This window comes from Nanorana parkeri, unplaced genomic scaffold (genome assembly GCF_000935625.1).
Source record: "Nanorana parkeri isolate BGI_ZX_2015 unplaced genomic scaffold, ASM93562v1 scaffold141, whole genome shotgun sequence".
NCBI classification, from domain to species: Eukaryota; Metazoa; Chordata; class Amphibia; order Anura; family Dicroglossidae; genus Nanorana; species Nanorana parkeri.
This window is the reverse complement of record NW_017306409.1, coordinates 471,290-492,524: the sequence shown is the minus strand read 5'-3', so window position 1 is coordinate 492,524 and position 21,235 is coordinate 471,290. Positions and strand designations below refer to the sequence as shown.

Below are 21,235 nucleotides of genomic sequence, written 5' to 3'. Positions count from 1 at the left end.
AATAAAAAAAAAAAAAAAAAAAAAATCACAAAATCTAATATTATTTAATCTGATTGTCAACAATCAGAAATAAATATGAACCCTTACCTATGAAGAGTCATTAAAAAATCAAAGCTGTTTCATTTAAAGATGAAATGCTATTTCTTACTAAGAAACGTGTCCTCAACACGGTGACATTCAACAAAACAATTTGTAATGTCATGTTTTGTTTTATTTATCTTTCCGTTTATTTTTCTACATGAGTACAACATTTACCAAATATCGCTGTTGGGTGAACAGGTATTTTCTTTCACACTCTCCTCTCGGCTCCACGTGAACCAGCGGGCCGAGAAAAGACATCTTTCTTTTTTTTTTTATCTTAAAACGTTTACAACAATTCATTAATGCAGGCAGAGAATGCCAAAAAATTGGATAATCTATATTTAACAACTTTTGTATGTAATAATTCTGACCAGCAGGGATTGAAAAAAAAAAACATGTTTCTGTGCATTAAATTGGCGAGCCCATCCGAGGAACAACTGTTCTGTAAAGACTTTCCAGCAACGACGCTTTGCCTTCTCACAGAAATGTGTGTGCTTCATCTTCTTTTTGTGCTCAAATCGTCGTAAGAAACAAGTCTGAATGTAGCTGACTTCGATGGAGAAAGCTGGTTTTTAAGACAAGTCATCAGCCAGTTCTATCCGTCTCTTTATTTTTTTTATTTTTTTTTATTTATTTTTTTTTTGTGAAGAAAAAACTCCAAGCAAGTTCGGCCGGTGCTCACAAAGTGAACCCCGGAAATGGCACACTAGAAAAGGTATGAGGCAGTAAGAATGAAAGAGGCTCCATTGTGTAAGGCCATCTTTGTAATCCTTGAAGTCTTTCCTTACTGGAAAAGCCGGGATCCACAGTGAGAAGAAGAAGAAAAAAAAAAAACGTCTGTTGCCAGTCCGATCAATGGACTTGGGATCCCAGGATCTTTTTAGCCCTCGTGAAAACTAAAAAGAAAGCACGAAACGTTCCAGATCTTGTCATACCCATTCCTGCACCGGCCGTTTGTAATAGGTCACGTTTTGTTGCACCCCCTTGTTCTTAAACTGGAAAATAGTATATACCAAGACCAGGATGCACAGGGACAAGATACAGGGGATGACCACCGCTATTGCGTTGACGGTGCTGGGAACGTCATTTATTGTCACCATGATATCCACGTCGTCGTGCGGTAGGTGGCGGTCTTTGCTGTTGTCTACTTCTTTTTGGTTGCAGCCCATCCAGTCTTTAACAATCGATCTCGGGTAGCCCGATTCCACTAGGAGCTTCTGGTTATCAAACTTCCAGTATTCCTTTCCTTTGTAGAAATATGTGTACGCTGTGAGAGACAAAACATTTAGCATTACGTAGTGCATTAAAGCTCAGCAGGCAATTTTTTTAAATAATAATAAACTAGAGCCCCTGGAAGTATGGAAAATAAAAAAAGCAGCTCAGACTGCAATACTTGCCTGCCCCTGTAGTACTTCTTATTCACCACAAGATGTCCTCAGTCTGGGTTAAATGACGCCCAGCATCACTCAACCTGAAAGACTGAGGAGATACTGTGAATACAGGGTGTCATGGCCCCGCCCCCTGATTGATCATCAGCATGGCACCCCTCATTTACAGATTAATGATGCAGCGAGCAGCGCTGATGTTGCATAATCCAGTACCACTCACCACCTGGAGAAGATTAGAAGAAGAAGAGGACCCTGCCTGTCCTGAAGACCTTGGAAAATGGTAAGTATAAAATAAAAAAGCAAAAAATGCTGGTAGTAGGCACCGGGAAAGGGGAGGGGGCACACTCAGAGTTAGGCTTTAACAATACGCTTTTTTTTATTAGTGATGCTATATTGTAGGTCAATCATCTGTATGGTGGGGAAGGGATTCTCTACAGTGAATGGTGACTCTTACTGCAAATAACCAAAATCAAAACAGAATTGTAAAAAAATGGCTGGATGATTCTCTTACAGTTACTAGTATCCACAGTAATGATTACTAAAGGAGACTATAGTAATATTTATATCAAGGGAATTAATCAGACTAACTGTGTGGGTCAGGAAGAAATTATTTTTCTCCATAGTGTGGAAAAATTAGTCACTGCTGCTTGGAGGGTTTTGTTTTGCCTTCTAGTAAAATCTGCTGGAGATACTTTGTTATGTAGACGTTACATGTCAATTGGCCTTTAACTCTCCCAAACACTGGCAGTGTGTAGATTAACCTTCATAGGCACAGTTCTTTGTGCTATGTGACCACAATTTGTAGATTAACATTCTTAGGCAAGTTCATCGTGCCATGGGAACACTGATCTACATTCCAGCAGGGATCTAGGACTCTGACAGTCAAAAGTCTCAGATTAATGATCCGGAACCAATCAGGATGGTTCACGATCACATGATCATAATGACAGCCAATCATGGTAATCACTTGCAAGATGGAGAAGTCTACAAATCTTCAGTCTACAAATGGCACCGGGCTTCTCTCTCCTTGCATAGTGTCTCTTCAAAGGCTTTTTAGGGGCTCCAGTAGTGGATGAGGCAGGGAGAAGGATGGTGTTGGTAGCTGCAGACGTCTTTGAGTATACAGTATTGATCTTTCTTTGAATCTGTCAAATTTCACTTTAAATACACAACTCAGAAGTAGCAATTCTTATATTTTCACCCTAACAGGTTTCCTTTAAATAGGAACTATAATGGTTTGAGGGCTGTTGGCACTGTTTTGTAGAGCATTCTGGGGTTTTTAAAGAGAAATCACAGCAATAGCTTCTCCCTTTGTGACTGTCTTAGAGTGGTGGATTGAGGCGGGGCAGTGAGCCAATTATTTCACTCATTCAGCTATGTACTTAATCTGAACTGCAGCTATTCGGCTCCATGGACAGGAATCCAAAATTTTACAGTTGCCACTGGAACAGGAGCTGAGGGGAAATCTTCCTGTTGAATTTCGGGGACAGGAAGTAAAGCAATATCTCCCCAACAACACACTGGCAAAAAAATTAAGGTGGGTTTAACAATATCCCCACTCTATTGAAAACTTAAATGAAATGTTTTAGGTATAGATGCACTTCCGTTTTTACCCAAGTAGCTATGATACCAGATATCCCAGCAGGTGGCACTGGGGTATACTTGAAGTGGGTTCAGTGGGTAAACTGCTCGCAGGCCTAAGAGGTCAGTGGGTCCAAAGGTAACTTTCTGTAGCCCCCTGTGTGCTAACATTATATTCTTTACAGATATATGTAGCATCTTTTCTTTATTATCTTTCTTTTTGTCCATTTATACTATTCCCCAAAGCGATGGAAATTCCCTCTAAGACAGTTGTCCCCTAATTGTAGATTTCCCCTCACCTCCTGTTCCTGTAATAACTCTAAAATGTGGGATTTCCCATCTCTTTCTGTACCAGTGGGCATTAGGATAAATAGAGAGAGTGATCCCCATGATGGAGACACAATTAAAGCCCTGGTACCCAACCAGTGGTCCAGGAGGTGGCATGTGGTCCTTCGGCACCTACTGCATGGCCCATGAGGATAGCAATCTGTGTTTTGTGATGTCTATCCCTTTTCTCTTTTTTTCACAGATATTTTTATAATGCTGTGAGAAAAATCAAATGTGGCATTTCAAAAAAAATTGCAGTCTCATGTAACGTGTCTCCCATCTATGACTGTCTCTTGAACCATGCCACTGGTCTCCATCAACTCCTATAGCATGTTTGCAGTCTTTGAGCATCTCTTGTATCATGCCTGGAGTTGATATCCACCTGGTGTTCCATGTTCACAGTCTCCGACCAGCTCTTGTAGCATACCTGCAGTCTATGGCCATCTCTTAAAATATGTTTATAGTCTGTGACAATCTCTTGTACCATGCCTGTAGTCCCTAACCATCTCATGCTCCATGTCTGTAGTCTATGACCATCTCTTGTAGCATGCCTGGAGTTGATATCCATCTCCTTTTCTATGTTCACGGTCTCTGACCAGCTCTTGTAGCATACCTGCAGTCTTTGACCATCTCTTAAAGTATGTTTATAGTCTGTGACAATCTCTTGTAGCATGCCTGAGGTCTGTAACCAGCTCATGTTCAATGTCTGCACTCTATGACCATCTCCTGCAGCATGCTTGTAGTCTCCAACCATTTCCTGTAGCAGTTTTCTGCAACATTATATTTGTTGAATATTATGTGCAGCCCTTCAGTGATGTCAGGGGCCACACATGACCTCCACTACATTAAGTAAGTTGAACAGCACTGATTTAAAGTAAACTCTGTACTTACTTCCTTCTTTGCTCACAAAGGCACCTTGTGGTGCTTCCGGGATTCCTTTCCAAACTGTTATAGATTTTGGGTATCCTGGATCGGCCGTTTTCTTTTCTTCATTGTACCGCCAGTAGCGGTCCCCCTTAAAGAAGTAGGTCTTGCCAACTGACTCCCATCGCAGAGCTGTGTCGATTCCCTCCCGTGGGAGACAACTTCCCAACTCTACCAAGCTGTGTGGATAACCCGGCTCTGCCGTCACTTCTTTAAACACCCAATATTTGTCACCTACAGAGAGAAACATGTTAACATTGCTAAAGCCTCCTGTATCATAAAAATTGGCATTGTGTATTATAAAATTATATATTATTCTTTGTTTCATCTCAGTTCTGCCACTTCCTGTCTGCGTGCACTCCAGTGACGGCTGCATGGCATTTCTCAGGATTGATTTGCCAATGGAGACAACAGTGTCTGCAAAATGTCTGCATAATGCATGTTGAAACGACCACCTGCAGTCTCCATATAAAGCCTGAGCAACACGGTGACAATGCAGAAGAACAATGGGGAGGTATGTAGATGTAAACTGAACCACTGATACCCTACTACAGGAAGTGCATGAACGATGACTTTCATGGCAGGATCAGATATCATTTTTTTTAAAAGCTCCAGATTTAAAAATATAGCCCTAAAGTTGACCTAAACTGAAAAAGTAAAGATTTGCTATGTTATAGAAAACACTTGTTAGTTTGCCTAACCCATACCCTAACAAGTGTCGCTTTTGTCTGAAATTCCTCCTGAAAAATATAATTGCATTTCCCAGTATGTGTGGATGACTAGGCAATCTTATACCTACAACCTCATAGCTGTATATCTGCTGTGTGAGATCTACTGTTGCCTCTGACTGCTAGTCTCAGGAGATTTGGAGTGAGATTTTGTGACATCACTACTGTGCTGCTCACTGTTCTCTCTGCTGGAGGTTCTGACATGAGGAAGCACAGCCCTGCCTCTACCCCTCTACCAAGATGGCCTCCTCCAGATGATGCAAAGCAAAGCATTGTAAGTCAATATTGAGGAAAGATCAGCTGCAGGGAGACCAGAGGACAATACTGGTGACTAGTCTTTTGACCTCTGCCTGCTTTTTTTCTTTTTTGGTCACAGCTGCCAGAGTTAAGTTCCCCCTTCAAGGTGAAGATAAGGGGACCTTAATAGGTTTTGCTATGGGGGGCCCCATCATACATATGTAGGGACCTGCTTGCAAGACATTAACAGCCAAAATTGGATCCACATTGCAACCAATCACACAAAACTCAAATATCCCATTTGATGGAGTTGGGTGAAATTACAATTCCTTTGGCAGGTAAAAGCAATTATACACTTGTAACAAGGACACTCCACTGTAGACCGGAGGTGCAAGTCAGATGCAGTTTATTTGCTTTCAAAACGGTAGATAACATGAAATCCAACATAAATAGCTCGCTGTAGCATATAACAGATAAGGGCTCACCGACATCTGTCTCTCTTGCAGCACTGCTGCTCCGGCCTCAATCTTTAGGGCCACTGTCTGGTTCCTCCAGACAACGGCAATAACATGCCAATCCTCTCAATATGGTTCGCAAACCCCGCAGCTCCCTGCTGCACTGGCCTCCACTGACTCCAGGGTGGAGCTCTCCTGACTCACAGGTGGGGCCCTGAACACATCCCAGCACACACTTCATGAGGGATGTAAACAGGTGCACAATCAGGTGCTGGTCACCACCAAAGCATGGACCCAGGAATGGAGATTTCTTCCCACCCAGAGCTCTAAGAAATCTCCTGGCTCCAGGATCCCAACCTTGATCCAGAAAACCCAGAAAGAACTGAAAAGGCAGTTCTCTCCTGGTAGCAGTAATGTCTTCCTGGAGCCACTCAGCCCCTCTGGCTGAGAACCCTGGGTGACTTTGAGGCCACCTAACACCGTGGTATTGCCTCACAATGCCACAACACCTATAAAACATATATGTATAAAATGTGTATATAGCTGTTTGCCCGGAGATGCACATTAACAATTGCACAGACAGTGTACTGAAGCAGAGGGATAGTCTGATGCACATTCTAGGGGGGGGGGGGGGGGGAATACCTTTGAAAAAGACAAATTTGCCATCCGATCGCTCGTACGCTGCATCTATTTTAGGTGGCAGCCCTTTCCAGAACTGTTCAATCTGCATTGGGTATCCTTCCTGGACTTTATTATTACGAAGCCGCCAGAACCACCGATCCTGGAAAAGGTAAGTGAAATGACATGTTAATAATTTTAGCCTGTTTGCTTCTAAGATGTGGTACAGGGACAGATAGGATACAGTCCCCATGGCAAGCTGTCCCATTGCATCACATAGCCAGCTAGCAGGAGGGGTGCATGGTGCACCATCTACCTCTTCAGGTCACAATCTTCACCCCCTATCACTCCTGCATTGCATGGGTTTATTGCGTCCTAGGCTAGCAGGGAAAGGAAGAAATACAAATACCTCATTCCACATTCCTGAAGGCTTCCTCCTCCATACGGCCATTCCACCTAAAGCTACTTCACTTCCTGCCTTGTTGATCACAGCTCATAATGTACAATGCAGGACCAGCATTACTGTATTGTACCGACATTCCAGACCATCAAACAGCGGAGAACAGCACCTGCTGCCTGGGAAGCGAGGAATAAGCATTTATCCCATGCGGTACAGTGTGGGGTGGGGGGCCCTAATAAGGGTACATTTAACAGTAACCCAGAGCTGTGCTTTAAAGTGTACGTAAACCTTAACAATGAAACTCCATGCTCCCTGGTGACGAGGGACCATGGAGCCGGCTTCCCAGCCAATCAGGAAGCATGGCAGAGTGTAATGAGTCGCAGCCCGGCTTCCTGATACTTGAAGTTCCTTGGCAGAGGTCATAACACTCTCCTACAAAAGTTTAGACTGCAGTTTCACTTTAAAGCTCACAAACCATCATTTAAAAATATTCCTCAATAAACCACAAAGGATATTAAACCACTTTGTGTGCAACAGGCTCCACCCATTACAGGTTGCCTGCAGAAAACTACAGGAGGGGGCGCAGACAAGAGCAGTCACTCTGCACAAGGAAAGAGAGCAGCAGTGACCGGTCTTTATTACAGGAAGCTCCAAGTGTCACACTTTATTACTGCACAGTTCTGGAAGAAATACACAAAACACACCAAGATTCAAGAAGAATACACACGACTCTTGTATTTAGATAATATTTCCTTATCTCGGAGTTCAGCTTTAAGTAAGCTCTCTTCTGCATATTGCTGTGACTCTATAAACTCGTAAAAATAAGAGGTGACTCAGGGACTTATGGAGCCAGGCCCACAGACACTAGAGAGTAGGATGTTTTTGGCACTGACACCGATACACCTCTTATGTGTAATTAGTAAGAGAATGCCTTAAAATACCAGATGAATAGCATGCGCTGTAATTATATCATTATGCAAATATATGCAAATAACTTGCTTTCCATACGCTCTATGAGTAACTGTTCAGATGGCATGAGAGGCAATTATGTAATATGAAAGATTTGGGAAAGTAATACCTTAAAGACAAACATCTCCCCTCGGAACAGAGCCACGGTATTAAAGTTGCCATCACATATATTCGGCCTGTTGCCTGGTTGGGCGGGCTTTTCTCCGGATGGTTGGCGGGGTCTCGGTTGCCTGTCGTGCTTTCTTTCGGATGTCGACTGTATCCTGCGCGGTGGAAGTGTTGGCAATGGTCGGGTAGGCTCTAGTGTTTCCGCAGGGGGACCTTGAAAGAAAAGGAGAAAAAAAATGCAGGATTTATTATATTGGGGTTCCCCGAAGGATGGATATACAGTGTATGAGACTTTTTTTTTAGATTTGGATAAAGTATGGAAAGCATAAAACCCCCTTTACGTTTTCTCTCTCTATGTTCCAGGTAGGTAGATGAACCTTTCCTAATAAGCTCTCATGGGCAGGGCCCTCCTAACCATCTTGTCTTGAATTGTATTGTATCTGTAATGTCTTCCTTATATTGTAAAGCGCTGTGCAAGCTGTTGGCGCTATATAAATCCTGTGTAATAATAATAATTATTATAATAATAATTTGCCCTGGTTACCATGTCACCCAGAAAGTGATGGCAAATAGAAACATATGCAATGGTCACCAGAACAGGAAGTGAGAGTAAATGGGGGCACTTGCTCTTCCAATGGGGGTACTTGTCCTGGTGACAGCTATCTAAAAGGGGAATTCCTCTCATTTTGCAGAGATTTTCTCTAACTTCCTGCTGAGACTCTGGCACCGGAAGTGAAATCTCCCCCAACAGGACACAGCTGGCAGAAATAAACTGGAACATGTGTGACTGAGGCACTAGATTCAACTCATCAATGACTCGTGATTGGAGATGGCCAGGCAAGGTGGGCATCATGACTTTGGAGAGACTGAACTCTCAAACACAAACAGGGGCAGAAAACAGAAGAGAGCCAGAACAAAACGGGTATCAGAGTGCATAAAAAGTTTAATAATTGTGTCGATGAAACAGCCAACCAACCAACCAACCTCCAATCACTGCCTGCAGTCCACAAATTTTGGAAGAACTGCCCATGGCTACAATAAAATCAAAATTATCTTCTTCCCACCTTTCCCTCCTCTACCTCTTCTGACCCCTCTGCTGCCTTATGTAGTTTCTTCTGTACCTGCTTGTACCCCCCACCCAGTGTTGTCCTGTCTGTGTTCTGTGGTGCCGCTGCTCACCAATCTGACCGGCTAGATGCAACTGACATTGGTAGTATCTAAGCTGCTACCCCCCTCGGAGTGTACGTGGCATATGGTGCCCCTGAAGATACTTAGAAAACACTCAGACAATCTTTTAACCGGCAGTCATCCTCAGTGATGCTTGATTACCTGAATTAAATATTTGTGTAGGAGCCGTGAGAGGTTTTATGCTCTTTAAGTCAATGTTATATAGTTTGTAAGTGTAACCAATCCAATACCTTCCGAAGGCCTCTACCTCACAGGCCCTTCCGCCGTCTTCATATAAAGGCCCCGATGTCAGTATTCACCCCATCTATATGTACCGCTCTACAACTAGCTGTAACCACTGTAATGCATGTTACCTTATTGATAGTGCGGTCTGCGCACCACACATTGTGTAGTTTAGTTGTATTACCTGTACTACGTGTTAAAACAATAAAACATTTATATGGAAAAAAAAATCAAAATTATGAGGTTTTTCAACTCTAAGTCCATTTCTTCGTTCTCATTGTTTCTAAGCCCTGAGGAATGGGGTTGTCTGCCTCGGAAATGCATTGGCTTTTTGATAAACACAATTATTCAACTTTTTAATGGACTCTGATATCCATTTTGGTCTGGCACTCTTCTGTTTTCAGTCTCCCAGTACCTCCTATTGGAAGCTGTACATCTCTAAAAGCTAATGCGCTACCTATAAATTAAGTTGGGTCGATCATAAGGGACTCCGCTCAGTGCCCCTGAAATTTTCTCACGATGTGAAACTCAAGCACAAACAGGGACACCCAAAGTTTGGAATCCATATATACAAAGTCCAATAACACGCCAAAGCAATCAACTGGGAGTTCAAAATCTTTCAATGCTGGCGTTCATTTAAAAAGAAAATGTAAAACATCCAAGACATTTTGGGGACTCATTGCTCTTCCCCTTCATCAGGGCTTAGATATTGTATATACTTGGGAGGAGTCAGAATTTAACTGCATGCTGATGCTTTCTGCTCTTGGGATGTTCCTTGTTCTGTTTTTTTTATCTCTCAAATTAATAATTGTGGTGATTCTGCCATTCTGAGTCCTCTCAAGCCCTGAAGAAGGGGGGAGTGTTGGCTGTTATTTATTGAATACCAGTATTAAAAGCTTTTGGACTCCCAGTTTATTGGTTTGGTGTTTTCATTTAAGCAAAAATACACCGTACAAAAACACGGATGTTAACCTCTCCCTACTCAAGATAATATTGATAAAAAAGATTTGCATATACAGTACATAAATTTTAAAGGATCCGTCCACCTAGGACCAATATTTCTGTTTTTGGTAGATCCTGGAGAACGTTTGGAGGCAAATATTTCTGACTCTGCACCAACCTCCATATTGCTCTTTGTACATTTCCTTTAAACCACGTGACAGTTTATCTTCATCTCTTAATCTTCCTTCTATCTCTCATAGACTCTATTGGTGAGATTTGTTCCCTGGGTTCCCAGGTCTGTACACCCGTTGAGGGATAAAGGGTTCCCACTCTTACTGCTGGATGTTTATTTGTTTTATATTATGGATAATGTAATAGGAGCAGCTGGGACACACAAAGGTAGAAAGGAACACCAACACCTTCGAGGAGGACTCTGCTGCTCTTTCCAGGAGGACAGGAACAGAGTTGGGATCCCATTTTCGGAACATCCAAGACATATAAGACGCCCGGGGCTGATACAACTCACCAGGTTCCACCTATATCTAAAATATCATTTTTGGGCAGATTGACCCTTTAATTTTTTTTTCTATAATCTTTATTATTTTTCCAAATGATACAACTTACAACACTTATACAAAAAACAAAAATAAAACCCTTGTAATTATACCAATATTATGCCATCTGAGAAATAATTACATTATTTTTAATTACTTCTGCCAACTTTTCATATTTATTCAAATTATACAATAATTCTTACAATTTGAACAATCGTGTGATTAACAAGTCAGTTACCATTTATCCCTTCTTCACATAATAACCATTCTTTCCAAAGTTCCGTGAGTTTCCCTGCTTTTCCTCTATGCCAAAAAATAATTTTTCCCTTTCCAACATTGTATTAACCACTTTAATTCAGTGTTTATACATAGGTGGGCTAGGTGAGATCAATTTCTGAGTTTTCTAGCCTTAAACAACAACCTACAGGGTTATTCACATAAGGGTGAAGAGTTTGGAGAAGGCAGGAGAAGGGTTTGGAGAAGGCAGGAGAAGTGAACAATCTAGGCCAAAACAGCTGATTTGGAAACATTCTCCAATTCAGCTCATTTTCCAGTTCAGCTATATTATCCTAGATTGTTCACTTCTCCTGCCTTCTCCAAACTCTCCACCCTTTTGTGAATGACCATGTTAGTGGTGGACAATTTCTGAGATCCCGGGCCTAAATCCTCCGGCAGAATTCCCACAAATACACTGGTCCATTTCCAGGGTAATTGAATATTTTATTTATTACTCTTATAAATATAATTTTATATTATATTTATTTTATAAAAAATTCCCACAACTTTTACACGAGGGATCTTGCTTATAACCCCATTGAGATCATTATTTTGCGGTGCGGTATACATGGTGTAGCATAAATAATCGTGTCAATCTATGTGTAGCCGACAGTGAACAGTTCCGAACTATGTTCATTGCTCTATCCCATTCTTCCTTACTCAACTCCGCAATATCCTGGTGCCATCCCTTCTGCCCTCGAAAAACTACATGACCTCTATCCCTCTTTAACAATATGTGATAAAGACCCTTCAATGTAATCATTAGTGTTGCTGCATCATCAGAACCCCACCTTGGCTCCATGCTATTGATGCCAGAAGATACAAGCCTTGACAGAGCAACGTAAGAAGAGACATGGCAAGTCCGATTAAGAGTGTCGTCACAATTCATTTCCATTTTTCTTTTTTTTATGCCTATTTGCTGCAGAAACAAAACCCTGCCAGGACAATGTGTGTTGTCTTGTTCCTGATTTGTGAGTCAGACGGGGTTGGTTGCGTTGGCAGTCACGTTGGCTTACATGCGAGGCACACGGCTGTGTGGGCCCACTAATACAACTGCTGAAAGGTGCCAGACTGGCCAATTCTGGAAGCAGCGGGCAGAGGAAGCAGTGCTGCCTGTATAGAAACTTTTTTCCAATATCAGTATCCCAACATGCATTCAGATATGGGATCTCTATAGGACTATTCTATATAGAAATAGCTGAACACATCAATTCACATTACAGTTACTAATACCATAGTACTGATCTTCCATAGCGCTGTACAATGTGGGGGCAGGGGCTGCAGGAATTATATCAAAACATGCATAAATACAAGCAACAATAAGAATTACAGTCCTGGCCCAAAAACACCTTAAAGGGTATCTCTGGTCAAAAAATAAAAATAAATCTGTATTTCTATTTTAAATTTCCTTACGTTCTATCCCACTTCTAATAACCATATGCATCTAGAAGTTTCTAAACGTACTTATTGAAGAAGCCCATAGGATGGACAATGTAACATCATCATTGCTTGCTGGAAGCAATGCATGATGGGATATGCAGTCTTGAGAAATGGAGATTGCATCACATCAAGCAGCAGGGAAAGAGATGCAAAGTACACTGAGAATCCAGGAAGCTGGTGAAAGTGATAGGCAGATGGAAGACAGCACTCACTACATAAATGGGATTTTTCCAAGTAAGCTTTGATTGAATTATCAAAAACAACTCTACTATGTATTCCTATTACAATGCTGATGTTGGAGAGTATATGCTGGGACAACCCATTTAATCTGGTCATACACTATACAATCATTGTAAGGCTATGCAGTATGTGCACATACCTAAGCGATCCATTCAGGCTGTATTAAATCAAACACTACATACTGTGTATGATGGCAGATCTAAAGGAGATTATGTAATCAGATTGCACAGTGTACGGTCAAGGAGGAATACAATAGGATAAGTAGTCTTAGCTGGTTGTATAGTGAAAGCAGCAGGAGTTACAGAAGTCCAGGATCATCTGTTGGGATACAGATTATAGAAGGAAGAATGAATGGACCACAAGTGCCGTGATAAGTAATGTGGTGGTTGACGAGACTTGCCGTTTCTCCATTCACAGATCCTGTTAAAGGATGACAGAGCCCTATGAGCAGAGCCATGCAGCCTGTAGGGAGACGAATCCCACAATTTAGGTAAGTGGTGTTTTTGGGGGTGACCATATTTCATGTTACACTCTGAATATGGGTGTAAAATGAATCATGAAATGTAATCTTAGCCTTTAAGGTCTTGCAAACTAAAAGGGGGGCCCGAAAGAAAACGCATAGCCAAAAAGTTACATAATTGAGTCTGTAGGTAGACCAGGGGGTAGGCAACCTCAGCACTCCGGCTGTTGCAGAACTACAAGTCCCAAGAGGCATTGCAAGACTGTAACAGCTACAGGCATGACTCCCAGAGGCAGAGGCATGATGGGATTTGACGTTTGAGGACAGCTGGAGTGCCAAGGTTGCCCACCCCTGATGTAGGCCGAATTCCATTGTCATTCATGGCAGCACCACTAGATGTCCCACTTTCCTATTTTTCAACACTAACGCAGACAGATAACAATAGACAGGTAACAATAACGCAGACAGAGCTGCGTGACCACCACAGAGGGAATATAATCTACAAGATTTATTGATATATAAGTGTGTGTGCGTGTCACAGACCTGGAACGAGCATGGAGTGAGGCCAACAATCCTGATTTGCATGCTTGTTCTGAGTCAGTGGCTCAGAAAGGACTGAAGCCAGAGGATCAATATGACAGCTAGACAGCATTTGAGGAAGGAGAGGTCAGCAATGGCAGCTACCATATTCTGCCAGTACAGGTTTCCTATAATTATGAATTTCAGAAGCATTCCAGACTCGAAGGGGCGTGGTCTGTTTGCTACGTGATGTGAACTAAAGGGGGTGTGGTCTGTCAATGGCGTTTTTTAAATGTACGGACCTCCAAGTGTGAAAAAGAGCTTTGAAAAATAGTATCTCTTTAAAGCAGAACATTTTTCTTAACCCTTGCAGTGGGGCTACCCTCGCACTGCAAGGGTTAAGTGCTCATTTCTGTCTAGGTTAAAAAATAATAAAGATACACTCACCTGATTTTCTGAGCTGGCTTGCTCTTAGACGGGTCCCTTCTGCCTGTCCCCTCCTCCGCTGCAGCTATGGTATGTCACTCGGCGTCCTCACATCCTATACACTGTGTATAGAATGTGATGACTCAGGAATCTTAGACTGCTGCAGCGGAGGGGGAGAGAGGCTCCAGGGACCAGTCTAAGAACAAGCCAGCTCAGAGGATCAGGTGAGTGTTATATCTTTGCTATTTTTCAACCTAGACAAAATGAGCACTTAACCCTTGCAGTGCTGGGGTAGCCCACTCCAAGGGTCAAGAGAATGTTTACCCGAAGTTCTGCTTTAACATTTTCAGGTTGCTATTTTTACCTCTTTTTTTTTTTTCTAGCAGCCCTCCAAAGGGCCAAAAGTAACTATCAAAAAAATGGCCCCTTAATGGCTTTGAAATTCAAACTCGAAAAATTGGATCAAAATTTCAGCCTGAAGATTTAGGTCAAATTTCAATTCAACCCAAATTGGAACATCAACGCTAGCTGGGAGTAAGGGGAGGAGGTTGCATGCTCCCCCATACCTGGGTATACTGGATGAACAGATAAGCGGGGAGACATGGGGAGCACAGCAAACGGGATGATCATTGAAGGGGCAAAGAGACAACATTTTTACATCTCATAGGCTGATAAGTAAAAAAAAATGAAATGTACATAAAAATGAGGGTAGTCGGCCATAGCTGTACTGTGGCAAGGTCATCTATGAAAAGACGTCAAGTACACTGCTGGTGCTTGGAATGGGCCGTGCTTATCAAGCGTTGTCACAAAATGTACAGACTACCTCTCTGTACAAATTCTGTTATGTTTCCCTCTAAGCCTAATAAATAATTCATAAGGGGAAAAGCTTGAAATCAGGTCAGAGTTCCTTTAATTGAGTGAAGAATCACAGCTCCGCTCTGGAAGTTTGCAGAACATCACATTTTTAATTCCGGGCTTCTGACAGCAGTTGCTGGAGTCAGAGGAGCAGCCTGGCAATTAAGTGGAACCCAGGCAGCTCTGGTAACACTAAACCCTTTAGAAAATGTCACCTGCAAATGCCACATTCAGGCGACAGTCAGACTTTATTGGGGTTTTCAAGTTAGAACAGTTTTCAGCTTAAAAGCAAAGATTGGAGCAAGAAGCCTCCTAACAGAAGTGGCTGGTAAAGTGCGCCGGCAGTTTTGGAGCAATTGTCATATGCTGTGGTTCCTCGCCCTGAACCAGCCACGGTACCAATCATGGAGGGCTAGAGCAGGACCAGGGGAGAGTACACACAGGCAGCAAAATTATGATGGGCCCCCTGGTGACCTCTCTATTAGGGTCGCCACCTTTTTTTCAAGCAAAACCTGAACACTAGCCAAGCGCGGAATGTTTTTTGGAAGAATGAGTCGCGGCGTATTCATATGTAAATAGTGCTACCCATTCATATGTAAATATCACAGTTGAGTGGGGTGCCAGTAGCCCCTATCTTAATTTTGGGTGCCCCTGTCTGCCTGACATCTTGTGTCCGGGTTTCTATTGCCATGAAACCCGGACACAGCATTCAAAACTCGGACTGTCCGGGTCAATTCTGGACAAATGGCAACCCTACTCTCCATTGTCATTAATCTTAACAAAAATATGTCTAAATCAAGGATAGGTAGCTGTCAGCATAGTCCGTGGATTACTAGGGACCAGTGCTGTGGACAGAAGTTGTCAAGGAAGAGAGCGGAAACAGTGCAGGAAATTAGCTGTTAAGCCTTAATTTCAAGCTAACTACTCAATCCTCAACAATCTTTTTCAGCATCTCAGACCTCAAGGTCCTCCTGTGACAATGGAACTCCCAGCCTCACCCTCGATTTTCCAGCTTGCAGGACAATACTCTAAGGGGCTGATGTATAAATATTTCGCATAGCTTATAGCTGGGCAAATGCCATTCGCATGGCATCCGCGCCACTAGATGGAGTTGAGGAGCATAGGAAAATGCTCCTCTGCTCCAACGACTGGTGGAAATGCTGCGTGAAAGGCATTCACCCAGCTATAAGCTGAGTGTAATGTTTATACATCAGCCCCTTAGTATCAGTGTATTGATGGTGATTATCACTGAGTTGGTTGGTTAATTCCTCAGTTAACCCTTTATCCACACAAACAATAGATGCCACCATCGGAAACACACACCATTCACAGCATCTGCTGTAACAATTTTGTAATGTCTGTGACACTCACTGTCAATCCAGATAGCAATATAGCAAAGTTTCAAATATGGCAACACTCTTCAAAAAGGGAAGGATTCTTTAAGTTCTTATTTAGAGCATTTAGAGTACAAGCCTAGCAATTTTATTAGGTATCGTTTTAATGGAATAAAAGTTTAAAAAAATGGTGTACAGAAAAAGATATCACAAAATAGACAATAAGCAACAGCCAAATAAATGGGATTAAGAATCAAAAGTACTTAACAATGTCGCCTGGTCGTTAGTTCCAACAGAGTCACTGGCCCTCAGAAAAGAATCTTAGCATTTGTGCGTAGTTTCAGTGGAAAAAAGAAAGCTCACGAGCTACAGATGCAATCATCTTTTCTGGTCCCTGAGGAGGATGTTTACAGAAATGACATGGCTAATCAAAGGGTTTGAGGAGGGGGCTGAGGGGGGTGTCAGAATGTTTCATAATAGTTCAGCAGACACTCTCACCATGCTAGTTTCCCTAACTGTATTCATATTTGCCAATTACATGGTTTTACAGTCCTACTACTAACATATTATTGCACAGAACAAAATAATCATTTAAAAAATACCCAACCTAACATGCCTTGCAGATATATATATATATATATATACACGCACACACACACTATGTTGCCAAAAGTATTGGGACACCTGCCTTTACACGCACATGAACTTTAATTGCATCCAAGTCTTCGTTCGTAGGGTTCAATATTGAGTTGGCCCACCCTTTGCTGTTATAATAGCTTCAACTCTTCTGGGAATGCATCCACAAGGTTTAGGAGTGTGTCTATGGGAATGTTTGACCATTCTTCCAGAAGCACATTTGTGAGGTCAGGTACTGATGTTGGACGAGAAGGCCGGGCTCGCAGTCTCCGCTCTAATTCATCCCAAAGGTGTTCTATCTGGTTGAGGTCAGGACTCTGTGCAGGCCAGTCAAGTTCGTCCACCCCAAACTCGCTCATCCATGTCTTTATGGACCTTGCTTTGTGCACTGGTGCGCATTCATGTTGGAACAGGAAGGGGCCATCCCCAAACTGTTCCCACAAAGTTGGGAGCATGAAATTGTCCAAAATGTCTTGGTATGCTGATGCCTTAAGAGTTCCCTTCACTGGAACTTAGGGGCCAAGCCCAACCCCTGAAAAACAGCCCAACACCATAATCCCCCCTCCACCAACTTTACTCTTGGCGCAATGCAGTCAGGCAAGTACCATTAGTATAGCCATGTGTGGTATCAAACAGATTGTTATTTATTTATACATTTGCGTAGACACTGGTTATGACCATAATTGTATCAGATCAAGATTTATGGAATATGACTGAATATTGAGAGCTCTTCCAGTCTGTACTATGTGCTATTACGGTAGCCATTTACAATTAACTTAATAATTAGACATCATTTGAGGCTTACAGATGCTCCAAATACTATAAATTCAACTTGATCTGCTGAGCTGATTGTTTTAAGATGGGGGTGATATGGAATCTGTCAGCTTTCTGTCTGCCCTTTGGATACAAGATCTAAATCTGATGTTTTGTCACAAACTTGCTTTTGGATTGGAAGTAAAGATGAATCTCCCCAATGAGACACAGCAAAAAACAAAAATCTGAAGGGTTGAAATCCTCCCATACTCTATCCAAAATGTTTTTTAAAAATTTTGGCTCCAGTTCTACTTTAACTTTAAATTGCAGCCAACTAATTAGACTATAGACATCTAAGCTGTGGAAAAATTAGGATTGGTTATTTCGTCATTTCGGGATTCAGATCTGAAATTCTATTCGGATCGGAGCTCCTGAATGCAATTCGAAAATTCGGATCCCGAATGCCATTCGGTTCCGAGATCCATATACATATACTACTAAAGTTGAGGCCCCCCAGATCCGAATAGCATTTGGAATCCGAATTTTGGAATTGCATTTGGGAGCTCCTGAATGTCATTCGGGTCTGGGAGCTTCAGCTTTAGTATTATATGTATATGGCTCCCAGACCTGAATGGCATTCAGGAGCTCCCGTATGCAATTCAGAAATGCGGATCCTGAAACCATTCGGGTCTGGGAGCCATATACATTACTGAAGCTGAAGCTCGCAGATCCGAATGGCATTCGGGAGCTCCAGAATGTAATTCGGAAATTCGGATCCAGAAAGCCATTTGGGTTTAGGAGCCTCAGCGTTAGTATTATATGAATATACTTTTATATGGCTCCCATGTTGCCGTAACGAAAATTGGTGTTCCGACCCATTCGGATGAATTAAACAGAAAAACACATCTGATTTGCCAGAAAAGTCGCATGTCCGATTCAGTTTAGTTTTAGAACAAAATTCAGATGGGATCCGAAATTTGGAAACGGAAATTTGGATTTGGACACATTCGGATGCATTGGGATTCAGAAATTCGGATGTGTCCGAATGTCCAAATTTCTGAAAATGTTGTATGAATTTTGATTCGGAACAAAACGAATCGCTCATGTCTATTACACAACCCTAAGCTTGAGAAGACAGTAGACTGACCAGACAACCTAAAGTTGGCCATACACCAGTAGAATTTTGTTAGAAACAATTAGTTTTCGGAACGTTCGTTCAATTTTGAATAGATAATGGTGTCAAATGGACAAACGATTTCGACTGTAGTGGCGAAAAAAAATCAAAGGGGCAGGATGGAAATTTTTTTTTTTAATCCTAACAGTGAATGTGGTTTCCATGAACTTCATTCAAAAATAAAATGTTACAATCTAACAAAATTTCGAACACCATTCATCAAGTCTCTGATGGCATTATCAAACGTTCTGATGAGATTTTTGTTATGAATGTTTGTACGATAATCAATCAGTGTATGGCCAGCTTAAGCTTACGCTCAACAAAACAGTAGACTGATCAGACAACCCAAGGCCTCAGAAGACAGTTGACTGATCAGACAACCCAAGGCATGAGAAGACAGATTGCCTGATCAGACAAACATAGGCCTGACAATTGATCAGAAAGGATATCATTTTGTGTGATTGCTGCTGTTCCCCTCTATGATAAGCAGCTTTGGATGTGCTCAGTCACTTATTTTGCCTGATGAATGACATCCACAGACATAAATAAAAAATCTGTCCTGTACAGCTGATGGGCCAGGAAGAGCTGTCACCTTTTCAGAAGAAAAAAAAAAAACATCTTTCTGTCTTTTTATGCTGCTCAGTGTACAGAAGACTCACCATAAATCTTCTGAATTCCCTGTAAGTCATCTTGTGGAAGCTTAAAGTTGTGCGTTTCCATATACTGGTAGAAAGGTGCCATGATAGCGCTGGGGTCGTTGGAGTGTTCCAAACCCAAGGCGTGACCGAGTTCATGGACAGCAACGAGGAAAAGGTCGTTACCTAGAGCGGTAAAGAACATAACATTGGTCAGACATTAGTGTAAATTCAAACAATGTGTAAGAGGGACCTATTAGGGAAATTAAAAGTTAATATTCAAGAAAAATGGAAATACGTGAGATCCCCTATCATGAAGTAACACATGGAAGCCTTCACCTCTTTCAATCCCTTTGTAAACAGCAGAGGGCCATGATTCCCATGCAGGTACATTTTTGAAAATATAGTTTTGGGTTCAGAGAAAATGAGCAAGCCAAGTAGTGAGCTTCAATGGGCAGAGCACCAGGAAGGGACACCACTTAGCGAGAGGAGCAAAAAAAGTCAAGGTCCGGGAACTAGGATCCAAGGGGCTCCATAGAAGCACAGGGACGCATCTGAAGACTACCACAGGTACTTGGAGGGGCCACAATGTGATGCATTTTAGCTTAGGGGGCTAGGGAGGGGGACTGGGGATGTTTGGATAAAAAGTATAGTTGTCCAAAGCCTCTTAACCCCTGTCACTTACTGTAACCTAAAATATACTCTAAGCTAAGATCTAATATTAAACAAACCTCTTTTTTGCATGCCTGCACCATGTCTGCACCGGGAGCACATGCTCCAAATACTCACCCCTCTGCTGACAGCTCTGCGTCTACAGATACCCCAACCGAGAACTCATCTCTGATTAGTGGCTCCGGGCATTTACATTTACATTGGTCCAGGTTTCATAAATAAGTTCCAGTCTACTTAAATGCCAGAGCTTTATGTGAAGCACCTGAAGGATTGCCGAGAGTGCTGTACTTGTCAGTGTTTCTATGAATCCATATTCTCTCAATGTTTTATTTTCCCAGTGAGGAGAACCGGTAATGTGCAATAAGTTTCAATAAGTTCTTCTCATAACAATGACATTTTGATGTGTGGGTTTTGCAGCAGAGAGGAAGAGTAGAGCTATTATTATTGTTATTGTCACTAATTAAAGATCCCTGCAGACAAATACATAACAAAATAATGCGGGATGAAGATGCAGCATGAGAAATGATACAATATCTCTACCAAGGTTCAGTCCTCGCAGGGCTATTGCGTCTCCTACTGGGGGAATAAGTCCACAAGGTGAGACTGAGTTCTCCCACACAATGGCCAAGTAAGTAGGGTTCGGAACTTAGTCCTAAAGATATATAAAAACCCAGTGATTGGGTTAATCTATATCACTTCTTCCAAGGCTGTCTGCTCTATTATTTTCTCTGAGGTTTTCATGGACCAACCCCTGGTCATCAGCCAGCCTGGGCTCAGAGTACTTACTACTGCACTAAATGATGGAATGATGTATGAGCACCAGTAAGAACCACCTCCTGCCACAGAAGATGAACCTGTGATAAAATCTTTGGAAATAGGTGTATGGATAGATGGATTGAAAGATAGATAGATAGATAGATAGATAGATAGATAGATAGATAGATAGATAGATAGATAGATAGATAGATAGATAGATAGATAATGATGTTTTAAGGACAATTGCAATGAAAATGAATAGTGGGTCATGGTTGCTGACATATCGGGGTACATTTCTGGACTCCAGCGGTAAGATTACACCAACAGACTTCCCAGT

The 21,235-nt window shown here is 42.0% G+C and overlaps 1 protein-coding gene across 1 annotated transcript in view; it reads right to left on the bottom strand.

Annotated features, from left to right (window-relative positions):
* Nucleotides 1-585: 585 nt before the first annotated feature.
* Nucleotides 586-21,235, bottom strand: part of MMP24 (matrix metallopeptidase 24) — an 82,743-nt gene continuing 62,093 nt past the window's right edge. The window contains exons 5-9 of the mRNA XM_018554097.1: nucleotides 19,495-19,656; nucleotides 7,818-8,029; nucleotides 6,364-6,502; nucleotides 4,269-4,535; nucleotides 586-1,348 (exon numbers count right to left, since the gene is read on the bottom strand). Of these exons, the coding sequence (XP_018409599.1) occupies nucleotides 1,011-1,348; nucleotides 4,269-4,535; nucleotides 6,364-6,502; nucleotides 7,818-8,029; nucleotides 19,495-19,656 (1,118 nt within the window). The 3' untranslated portion in view covers nucleotides 586-1,010. The remainder of the gene's footprint in view (nucleotides 1,349-4,268; nucleotides 4,536-6,363; nucleotides 6,503-7,817; nucleotides 8,030-19,494; nucleotides 19,657-21,235) is intronic.